The following is an 11742-nucleotide window of genomic DNA, read 5'->3' on the forward strand; positions in this document are numbered from 1 at the left end:
ATTTTACCTTCTACATTTAAGTCTATGATCCATTTTGAGTTAATTTTTATATATGGTGTGAGATAAGGGTCCAACTTCATTGTTTCACGTGTGGATATTCAGTTGTCCCAGCACCATATGTTGAAAAGACTGTTCTTCTGCCACTGAATTGTGTTGGTACCCTTGTTGAAAATCAGTTGATCTAAATGTAAGGGTTTATTTCTGGACTCTTGGTTTTTTTTCATTGATCTATATGTCTGTCCTTGTGCCAGTACCACAATGTCTTCATTACTGTAGCTTTATAGTAAGTTTTGAAATCAGAAGGTGTGAGTCCTCCAAATTTGTTCTTTTTTTTTTAAGATTGTTTTGATGACTCTGGGTTTCTTGAATTTTCATATTAATTTTATGATCAGCTTGTCAGTTTCTGCAAAGAAATCAGCTGGGTTTTGGTAGGCATTGCATTGAATCTGTAGATCGATTTGGGGAGTATTGCCATCTTAGCAATATTAAGTCTTCCAATCCATGAACATGAGATGTCTTTCCATTTATTTAGATCTTCTTGAATTTTTTCAATGTTTTGTGGTTTTCAGTATACGTCTTATGCTTCTTTTGTTAAATTTATTCCCAATTATTTTATTCTTTATGCTATTATAAATGGAATTATTTTTCTTAATTTCACATTTAGATTGTTCATTGCTAGTGGATAGAAATACAGTTGATTGTTATATATTGATCTTATATCCTGCAACCTTATTTGAACTTGTTTATTAGTTCTAATATCTTCATAGTAGATTTCTTAGGATTTTTTATATGCAACATCATATCATCTACAGCCTCTTCCTCTCCAATTTGGATGCCTTTTATTTCATTTTCTTGCTTAATTGCCTTGGCCAGCACCTCTAGGACAATGTTGAGTAGAAGTGGTGGGAGCAGACGCCTTTGTCTTGTTTCTGTTCTTAGGGGAAAAACTTTCAGCCTTACACCATTAAATATGATGTTAGCTGTCAGTATTTTGTAGATGCCCTTTATCAGGTTGAGGAAGTTCCCATTTATTCCTAGTTTATTGCATATTTTTATTATGTAAGGTGTTGGATTTTGCCAAATGCCTTTTCTACATCTACTGAGATGATCATATGAGTTTTGTCCTTTATTCTACTAAATGTTGTATTACATTGATTAATTTTCAGATGTTAAACCAACTTTGTATTCCTGGGATTTTTGCATCTGTATTCACAAGGGATATTGGTCTGTAGTTTTCTTGTGATATCTTTGTTTGGTTTTAGTATCAGAGTTATACTAGCCTCATAGAGTAAGTTGGGAAGTATTCTCTTCTGTGTTTTTGGAAGAGTTTGTGAAGGAAATGTTTGGTGGAATTCACCAGTGATGCCATCTGGACGTATGCTTTTCTTTGTGGGAAGTTTTAAAATTACTAATTCAATCCTTTTACTTGTTATGGGTCTGTTCAGGTTTTATTTTTTCTTGAGTCCAATTTGGTAGTTTGTGTCTTTCTAGGAGTGTGTCCATTTCATCTAATTTTTTGTTGTATAGTTCATAGAATTCCTTTCTTGTCTTTTTTTATTTTTGTAATGTTGGTAATGGTGTCTCCTCTTTTATTCTTGATTTTAGTAATTTTATCTTTTGTGTTTTTTTCTTAGTCTAGCTAAAAGTTTGTCAATTTTGTTTATCTTGTTGCCCACTTTTAAAATTGCTTCAGCAATAATAATTTATTTGCCTTTCCTTTTAGGGTTGATTTCTTTATCCCAGGAGTCTCTGTGGTTGGTGGTTTCTCAATATGCTCCAGCCCTAGACTGCTAGAACAAGAGAGAATGATAGAATTGGCAGTGAAATATGCAAATCACCCTCCTGCCCTCTGGATTCACAATCAGGTGAGCAAACTGCCCATTTAAACTTGAAAATCTGGGCATCTCTGCCTCCCACAAAATTTGTGTTCAGCTCACTTGATCCACCTACGAAACCTAGGCTTGAGTTAAAAGGGTAGAAGTTCACAAATTGCTCCGCCTATATCTGGAATTCAGACCAGGAAGGTCAAAGAAGCAGAATCTTTTTGATGTGTTAAAGATGACTGAAAGATATTTTGGGATCTGGAAATATCTTCTAGGTTACCAAACAATATTCAGTTTATACTACTTCATAATTAAAACTTTTTACTTTATACGTGAGTTTTTGAAAATTGGCTCTCTGTATGTCATGTAAATAGTGAATCTATAAATCAGATTATTTTGTCCTAACCGTCCTAAGTAAAGGAAATTAAACTATTCTTCTTTGATTAGTTGGAGGGTTAATGATCTTCGATTACATACTGCTGGTGCCCAGAGCTGAGCACTGCTAAATCCATGGTGCCATTGCCTCTCCATTTCAGTCTCTGGAGAGCTCTTCACACGGGATTCTGAGAGAGAATCCACATTTGCTGCTAATAACTCATGCTTTGGCCGTGGGACTCAGCACAATCCTACATAAGCTGCCTGTTTATTACCTACTAGAACTCGGATAACAAAGAATGAGCTCAGAACAGATCAGTAATTTGTCATCTTAGTTTTTGACCCTTGTCCCCTTTTTACTACCACCCCCTTCACTTTTAGAATTGCCTTCTATATTTACCAACAACCCCCATCCCATCCCTGACATTTTCTCATCCCCTTTACCAAAAAGGAATGTACCAGTACAAATACGATTTAACAAACAGCATTCTCCCCTTCTTTTCCTGGAAATGATCAAGAATCAACAAAGGAAAACAAAACAAAAACTGTAACTTTATTTTCAGCAGAACTTGGAAACATACTCCAGTATATTTTGCAGAGACTTGTTATGTTTATGTAGGAGCCACAGGGGAATAAGTAGAGGAGGGACGCCAACAATAGCAGATCTCATAGAGCACCAACAAAAACACACAGGAGTGGGAATGGGGGCATAAACTTACAGCCTCATGTGACTTTGTTAAATTATCATTTGGTAAGTAGAGCCCCAGGGTGTTGGATGGTAAGCCAGGTTCAACAGAAGACCACATGAGAAATTGAAATAGAGAAGTTTATTATCCCAGGTCCTGGAGGAAGTGTGTGGCATGCCTCAAGGGCCCACCTGGGGAGATCAAGGCAGGGTGCAGGCAGAAAGAGCAACAGGACCTGGGGCACGTGCCTTTATTAGGGTCCGTGGGTAGAGTGCTTTGGGTTCCCAGGCAAAGGCCGGATCGGTCAATTCAAACCAAAAACAGCAGGGTTTTGGTAAGATCCATGCTGGTGTTATCTAAGGGGTACACAGGCAAAGTCTCTGGGGAACAGGGGAGACTGTTGATTACAAGGGCTGTTGAGGAAGTCATATCAGGAACTTACATTTACTTGTGACTCTGCAGGTGTGCTTGCATGAGGGGCTAATGTCAGTTTAAGGCCCCCGCAGGCCACTTGACCAAACAAACTGGATGCCAAGGCAGCAATACCGTGGAGTAGCTTAGCCAAACTCTTGACATAGCCCTTATCTGCAAAAGAGGGTGTAGAAACAAGGTTTGAGTTAATGGCCACAGAAGTCCCACCTGGATGCAGTTAGGTTCAGTGAGGAGACAGGGTACACAAAGAATCATTCAGACAAGTCATATTTGTAGGAAGTGGTGTGTCTTTGTGGTGGCTGAAGAGAGCTTTTGTGTTGTGAAAACCAGCTAGCTTAGGACATTCTCTTGGCCTGTCACCCAAAATAGGACCTTCTGGCAAATAGTTGGTCCCCCCAAAAACCCAATTCATCTCAATCTCATGAAAGAAATCAAAGAAGACATGAGTAATTGGAAAGACATAAGATGTTCATTGATTGGAAGACTCAATAGAGTAAAGAAGTCAGTTCTCCTTAAATTGACTTATAGATTTAACAACACCTATCAAAATCTCAGCAGGATTTTTTGTAGATGTAGATAAATTCATTTTAAAATTTATATGGAAGGGCAAAGGAGCTAGAATAGCTGAAAATGTTTTGTAAAAAAAGGATAAAGTGGGAGGAATCACATTACTCAAATTCAAGATTAAAAGAAAGCTACGCTAATCAAAACAGTGTGGTATTGGTGAAGAGATAGATAAATGGAACAGAATAAAGAGTTCAGAAATAGACCTACACATGTGTGGCCATTTGATTTTTGACGAAGGTGCCAAAGAAGTTCAATGGAGAAAGGATAACCTTTTCAACAAATAGTGCTGGAACAGTTGTACATCCATAGGGAAAAGAAGAACTTAAACCTCATACTTTGTATTCAAAATTAACTCAAAATAGGTTGTAGATCTAAGTATAAAACATGAAACAGTAAAAGTTTTAGAAGAAAACATAGGAAATATTTTGAACTTAAGGGTAGGCAAAGAGTTCTTAGACACGACACCAAAAGCAAGATCCATAAAAGAAAAGCTTGATATGTAGGACTTAATCAAAATTAAAAACTTTTTTCTGCAGTAGATACTGTTGAAGAATTTAAAAAAATAAGCTGCAGACTAGGAGAAAGTATTTGCAAATTAGATATCCAGCAAAGGACTTGTATCTAGAATATATAAAGAACTCTTAAAAGGCAGCAGAAAGAAAACAAGAAACGTAATTTTAAAATGGGCAAAGGATTGAACAGACACTTCACTAAAAACGATATAAGGATGACAAGCAATGAAAAGATGTTCAGTATCATTAACCATTAGGGAAATTAAAACCATATATAGTGGGATACCTCTACAGACCTATTAGAATGACTAAAATTAAAAATATTGATAATACTAAGTGTGACCATATACCAAGTGTGGAGCAATTTATATCGTAGAACTCTCTTATATTGCTAGCAGGAATGCAAAATACCACAGCTATTCTGGAAAACATTTTGGCAGTTTCGTATGAAATTAAATACACACTTACCAGAAGACCCAGCAGTACCACTCCTGGGTATTTATCCTAGAGAAATGAAAGCTCTGTTCATACAAAAACCTGTACACGAATGTTTATAGCAGTTCTTTTCATAATTATCAAAAACTGGAAACAACCCACATGTCCTTCAACAGGTGAATGGATGAAGAAACTGTGATACATCCATACAATGCACCACTATTTAGCAATAAAAACAGATGAACTATTGATGCACACAACTTGGGTGAATCTCAGAGGCATTATGTTGAGTGAAAGAAGCCAGGCTCAAAGGTTACGTACTGTATAATCCCATTTATGTCACATTCTGAAAGACAAAAATACAATGATGGAAAACAGATCAGTGGTTGACAGGGGTTAGGGGTGCGGAAGGGTATTAGCATAAAGGGATAGCACAAGGGAGTTTTTTGGGGGGTGATGGAACTGTTCTATACCTTGATTTTGGTGGTAGTTACACAGATCTGTGTATGCGTTAAGATTCATAGAACTCTATGCCAAAAGTGAAAATAAAGGTTTACTGTAAGAGAACGTTTAAAAAGATTTTTACATTTCTAGGGGCATAAAAAATACATATTCTTTTTATGGTTTACATGTCAAGTTGTGTCTGTTCAGAATAACCCCCACTGCCTGCCTTAGCATTTCCATTGTAAATGTATCCTATCACATTTTTACCCTGGACCTTCTGAGTCCTTCCCTGGGTGTGGCCTCGGCTGCCTCATTCCTTTTTAAATTCTCTTTAGATTTTACACCCATTACTGTCTCTAGGCTGCATCCTGAGTCTCTAAAATATGCCGCTGGAGTGGGAGCAGCAAGGTGTCCATGTGCCCCATGCTCAGTGTTAAAATGGGTTTAGCTGTCCCTGCTCCTAGCGCCATGAGCCCCCTCCATTCGTCAGCCTCCCATGTGACCTGACCTGGTCCTGGTCCACAGCTCCCTGCTTGGTTTCATGCCTCACTGGCATTTCAATGAAGGAACTTATTCTTAGAGGCTGTAGAAAATCTCCAAGTAGCATTGCCTGAATGCACATCCTGATTGTAGTGCCTGCTCCAGTCTGCCCAGTGGGAATTGCAAACAGCCTTTATGGAGTCAGATTTTTCTTGGAACCATTCTCAGGTGGCTATTTTCCTTCTGAGGATTTGTCTTATTAAGTGATTAGAGTGGACAATGGGGGCACGTGAGTGTCTGGGTGGCAGCAGGCTGCTCTGTTGGGACATGAGATAAAGTGCCATAAACGTCTTCCTTTATTTTATCTGCTTTGGCTCAAGCCTCTGGCAGGGTAGAGGGTTCTAGACAGCTATTGTGTGCTGGGCTCCAGTTGCTGTGGAAAAGTTGTTTGTTTCACAAGTAGAAAATCTATACCCAAATTAGATACATTGCTGTGTAATTGAAGGTAATGTCCTTTTACTCACTTCCAATATTATACTGTACAGTACTTTGAGTCTTGTGTTCATGCTGCCCTGGCAGTTTTTATTGATCAACAAAAGACAAAGAGGGCTTTTGATTCTTTCCAGATGCTAGCAAATTAGAAGATGGATCCACTGAAGATTATTTTGTCACTAAGGAGACGACAGGCTTCTTGAGTGTTATCTTTCCCTAGGGCACATTTTCTTGCCAACTTTAGGGTTGAAAATACTCTGGTTTCTAAAAACAATAACCTAAAGGCTTTGTTTGTTGTCATTACTAAGCACGCTGAAGATGACCACTGGAGAAGATTCTCTCCCTCTCATTTCTTAGTCTCTTTTATTCTTAGATGCTTAGAGATAAAGAGAGAAGTGTACAGGCAAGCAGAGGTGGGGGAGGGGATGGTGAGAGTATAGAGACAGTAAATCTGTTGTCATCGTTAGGGAGAGCCCCTCATGTCATAGATTCTGTTTTTGAGACTTGAAAGAGCATTTTACAGCACTTTGGTAGCCAGTGTAGCAATTCCTAGATTTTAGTTATTCCTAACAGAATGCTCCCCTTGCTGCTAATTTCTTTTGTCAAAAATGAAAACCCACTTACCGTCCTTTATGTAAAAATCTCCTGCGTATTTAAAATAGTTAAGTTCAGATGTGTTTTTTCCCCTCAGAGAAAGGATTTCCATTTATCCATTCTTTACCAAAAAGGACCTGCTTTGTGGGTTCAAATAATTTTCAGTTTTTCTTCGGTTTTCTCTAAGGTTAACTCTTCTTTAAGATGTGGAGCCCCAAATGAAATTCCTGTCGAGAAGTACTTACTGCTTACCTACCGTGCAAGGGGCCAAGATATGAATGCTAAAGATTTGGTCTTCAAAAACCACGTGATAATGTTAATACTTCTTAGGAGGGAGTTTATTTAGTTGATTTATGTCAGGAATGTGTGATGGAACAATCCTATGCTCTTAGTATCAATTTCTTTATTCCTAGATTCTGTTTTTTAGTGACAGGGAAGAAGGAAGCAGGCACCCCCAGTGCTGTTTCTTCCATGACAGCTGCAAAGACCAAAGTACCCTCTTATATAGAGCTTGATGCCGGCAGGGAGGTCTCCCCCACAGTGTGTCATGTGATGCCCATCTCGGCCCTGTGAGGTGAGCATGACAGGGGGTGGTACCCATTTTCCAGATGCGCAGCAGAGGCTCAGAGAAGTGAAGGGACTTGCTGGATTTCACTTTTTTTTCCATCTTTAATCACTTGCTGTGATTAAAATTCAGTCTTCTCACTCCTAGATCAATGCGTTTTTTCCACACTAGGGGTTCTCGACCCTGTCAGATCCAACGCTCCCTTTCTAGAGCTACCCTCAAATGAAATTCAAAGTTAATGTAATCAACACATAAAAATTTTTAAAAGTAACAGTTCTCTAAGTGTAATACAAAGGAGAAATAAAGGAAAGTGATTCATAGAGGCTATCTATGTATTTCAATATATAACTAGTTGGGCACATTTAAACCAGAAGATAGAATGAAGTAGATGGCTGTTCCTTAACGTAGAGTCACCATGAACACACTGTCTACAAATGCAGATGCTATGGGTGGTTGTATGGTGACAGAAGGACCATGCACACATGTCACCAACTGGGATGTGGTTTTCTAGAACAGTAAACATGCTTGGTGAAGTTCTGAACCCAACAAAGTGCAATCTACACAGTGGTTATATTCTGGAAAATTGAGTTAGATCCGTGCAAAAAGCACTTTGAGTTTTTTTGTAAAATGAGGTAGGGTCAGGTCTCAGATCATTGCAAACCAATGTTTGTCCTACATGTACATCCCATGGGCTGTTCACAGTCTGTGCGGGGCAGTCCTGTGCATTGTAGATAATGGTGTGCTGCTCAACCGGCTCTTGGAGTGAAAAAAGCCCTGATTGGCAGCATTTGCTGATTTCTGTGCTGTCAGTACTCCTACAATGGCTGATTTCAAACTACCAGGAGAAACTGGCTCACAAAATTCCTCCAAATTTAACCATCAGCTTAGTAATAGCCAGCCAGCTCCAGCACACCACTGACTTCACAGGACATCCAGCATCTCTCGCTCTGCCCTCTGGATGCCAGATGGGTTCCCCAAATCACTTAACAATGGAAAAGAGTCACCACAAGTTTCCAAAACACCACCATGGAAAACCAGTGCATTCAGCTCTGATGGTACTTCTGGTGAAAGTGACCCCATCAAATAGTAGATTCTTGACTTGGGTGGGTGTACGTGGTCCTCACCCCCTGGTGTGAAGCCTCTGGCTGCCTGTTTTGGCTGCTCCAGGGAGGAGCAAACAGTCCTGAGAAGTGCTGCCGTGCTGGCCTAAGCCTGTGGAGCAGGTCTGCTTGTGCCCTCCTGGCGAGCAGGAGGAAGCCCCTGGTGCCCACACTCCTCAGCCCTCGCGAGCCAGGGCAGCCACAGTGTAGTGACACTTGCCCCATCCTGCGTCTCTCAGCTCCGTGGCTTTGATCAGAACACATGAGCACCACTCAGAAAAGGAAACTCATACTTCAGAGCTGTCCCCTGAGTCCACTGCCTCTTTCCACAACCCAGTTCATCACCTAAGAAGTTAACAAATGGCAGGATTACTGAGGCGAGTCTCCTTTTCTCATACTGGAATGGCTGTGCAGTATGGATCAGAAAGGCGGAGGAGCAAATGGCCTGTATATGGACAAGTGGAATCAATTCGCAGGGCCCTGGGAAAATTGAGAGCAAGCTGTAAAAGTGGTCCTAAATACTGATAAAGTTGCAGGAGGTAGATGGAGTTAGTTTTATTAAAGAACATTTGGTTTCCGACCTGTGCTACAAAGGACTAAAGGATCTTTCCTTTCCTGCCTTAGTGTACACTTGACTCTGAAGTGGCCGTGAGAGTGGGTGGAGAGTTCTTCTTTGACCCGCAGCCTGCAGATGCTTCTAGAAACCTCGTGTTGATTGCAGGAGGAGTTGGAATTAACCCTCTGCTTTCCATCCTACGACACTCTGCAGATCTCCACAGAGCCCGGGCAGACAAAGGAAGTGGCTATGAGATAGGAACAATAAAACTCTTCTACAGTGCAAAAACTACCAGCGAACTCCTGTTTAAGGTAAGGGGGACATGTGTGTTTCATAGCTTGCTGTAAGCAAACTTGTGTCCTGGTATTCATTGTCAGAACTTTCTTCTCTCAGTTCTGTCTTCTCTGCAGCAGGTCAAACAAAAGGCTTGACAGGCTTACTTGTGTCCAAGTGAGAGTTAACCGACACACCTTACAATTAAAACAGCTCCTGTCGAGGAGGCTCCCAGTGAAGTGAGAGCATAGGGCAGGTTTGGTGGGCTTGAATCTGGAGGTGGATGAACTGAAAAGTCACCAAGGTCCTGAGATTCCATGAAGAGTCAAGAGACCTCCAGGTGGGCTCCTGTAGGTGAGGCGTCCATAGTTTGGACCCAGCTGGGTAAATGAAACCCCCATCAGTTGCATCTGTTGAAACTAAGAACATTCTACGAGAGAAGGCTTTCACTTGGATTGCTTTGCAGCTGCAAGGATGTGAACAAAAGAACAGAAACAGTTAAAAGACACAACTGTGGTCAGTGAAACTGCTGCTTAATTGCCAATGCTTGAGAAAAAGGAAAAACTCCCAGGGAGTTAGTAATATGCTTGTTAGCATATTCAGATTTCAATTAAAGCCAGCTAGCCCTCTGTACTCTGAATGCTCTGGCCTGCTAGGCTGCAAACAATATCTCCCTGAGTAGAGAGCAAGAGCGGCAGACGTGTGCAGAATGGGAGGCGAGCTTCGGCGTCAGTGGTTGTTCACATCTGTTTCGATTTTTTAAAATTGTAGTGTGACTGAATATGTTTGACATTCCAGAAAAATATCCTCGATTTAGTAAATGAATTTCCTGAGAAGATTGCATGCAGTTTGCATGTTACAAAACAGACTACACAAATCAGCGCCGAACTCAAGCCATATATCACGGGTGAGTCCCCTAAAGATGTTTTGACTATCTCCATTCAGTGACTTGGTGGACACGCCAGCTGATTGAGTGTAGATGCCTTATTGCTGGGAGTTGCCGGCTGGGAATGTCACTACCTGGGGAATTGAGAGATGATTCATCGTGGAAAAATAAAGAGAGATTTAGTTGGTTTTACTTGTTATATACAGGTTTCCTACTGCCCATATTAAAAACTTATTTTCCACATCTTTGCGTCATCACTGTAGAATGCATACAAAGAATATATTCCAGCTTTGACTGAATGGATTCCATTTGCCATTAGTGGTAATTTAAATTACTCGTGGTTTCCCCTGCTTGGAAGGATTTTTCACAACACAGTTTATTTACTTTCCTGAAGGCAGTTTTGAATCTCTACCAGAGATCAGTAAGCTGGCTGGCCGTGTCCGAAGAGCGTGTTATGATTAGCTTCCCAGTTCGCTGGCCATAGTTGAGGAAGCTGGAGATGTACTGTCTGCTCAGGTCTGGCCCCAGGTGCCAAGAGGAGCCATCGTATGAATGACTCTAGACTCACTAAGCTTGAGTTACTGAGAACACACACTGTCGCTGAGTTGTGGTTAGACCTTCCTCATTTCAATACAAACATGTCTGGCTTAATTTGGTTTTTATTCTGTTTTTTTGGTAGAAGGAAGAATAACGGAGAAGGAGATAAGAGATCATATTTCCAAAGAGACTTTGTTCTATATTTGTGGCCCACCTCCGATGACAGACTTTTTCTCCAAGCAACTGGAAAACAGCCATGTTCCCAAAGAACACATTTGCTTTGAGAAGTGGTGGTAGGGAGTGGGCACAGATAGAAAAGAGAAAGCTCTGAGATCCGCTGAGACAGTAACAGATGTTTTTGTATGATTTGCGGCTTGATGAACTTACCTCTACTCAGTCTTATTTTTTAAGGCTGTGAACTAAGTGAGCAGCTGGAGAAGAAAAGAAAAGCCAGCTGACAGCCTTAAGTGATCAACTTTTTGCAAAGACTTCATTGATTAAACTAGTTTTTACTATATTGACTTTCTTTTATTAATAACTGATTATCTCATGATGTACCTTGAATTGGTCAATATGGATTTTCTTTCCCCCTAGGGATAAAAAGGACATATATTTACATTTAATCATACAAAAATGTGGTTTTGTGTGAAATGTAGGCCATCTTTAAATTATTTGACAGCAATCTATATATCTTATGTTCAATAAACATAATTTAAACACATTCTTAATAATTTTATGTTGAAAATTCTTTATATTTAATGTCTCAGTTTACTGTGGCCTACAGCCTTGTTTCTTTGGACCATCAAAGTTGGGTTTGGAAATAAAATTGTTAGGAAAACTGCTTTAGGGAATTGAATATCCAGCGTGTTTGCTTCATGTTAATGAATATCCAAAGTATGTATCCTGGCTAATTGTTAGTTTCTTCTCAGATGAAACCCTTTCTGTGCTGTGTCTTGGCTGCCTGCCTTAACGCTACATGTAGGAG

General features: G+C 40.1%; 1 protein-coding gene across 4 annotated transcripts in view; it reads left to right on the forward strand.

Moving 5' to 3' along the window:
• The window catches only part of OXNAD1 (oxidoreductase NAD binding domain containing 1), a 39187-nt gene extending 27709 nt beyond the window's left edge, over positions 1 to 11478 (forward strand). For all 4 annotated transcript variants that reach the window (XM_058553578.1, XM_058553559.1, XM_058553568.1 and 1 more), the window contains 4 exons: positions 1724 to 1865; positions 9130 to 9372; positions 10133 to 10241; positions 10900 to 11478. In XM_058553578.1, coding sequence (XP_058409561.1) covers positions 1724 to 1865; positions 9130 to 9372; positions 10133 to 10241; positions 10900 to 11054 — 649 coding nt within the window. In that variant the 3' untranslated portion in view covers positions 11055 to 11478. The remainder of the gene's footprint in view (positions 1 to 1723; positions 1866 to 9129; positions 9373 to 10132; positions 10242 to 10899) is intronic.
• The last annotated feature ends 264 nt before the right edge of the window (positions 11479 to 11742 follow it).

The sequence above is a fragment of the Diceros bicornis genome, chromosome 2 (genome assembly GCF_020826845.1).
Source record: "Diceros bicornis minor isolate mBicDic1 chromosome 2, mDicBic1.mat.cur, whole genome shotgun sequence".
In the NCBI taxonomy this organism is placed as follows: Eukaryota; Metazoa; Chordata; class Mammalia; order Perissodactyla; family Rhinocerotidae; genus Diceros; species Diceros bicornis.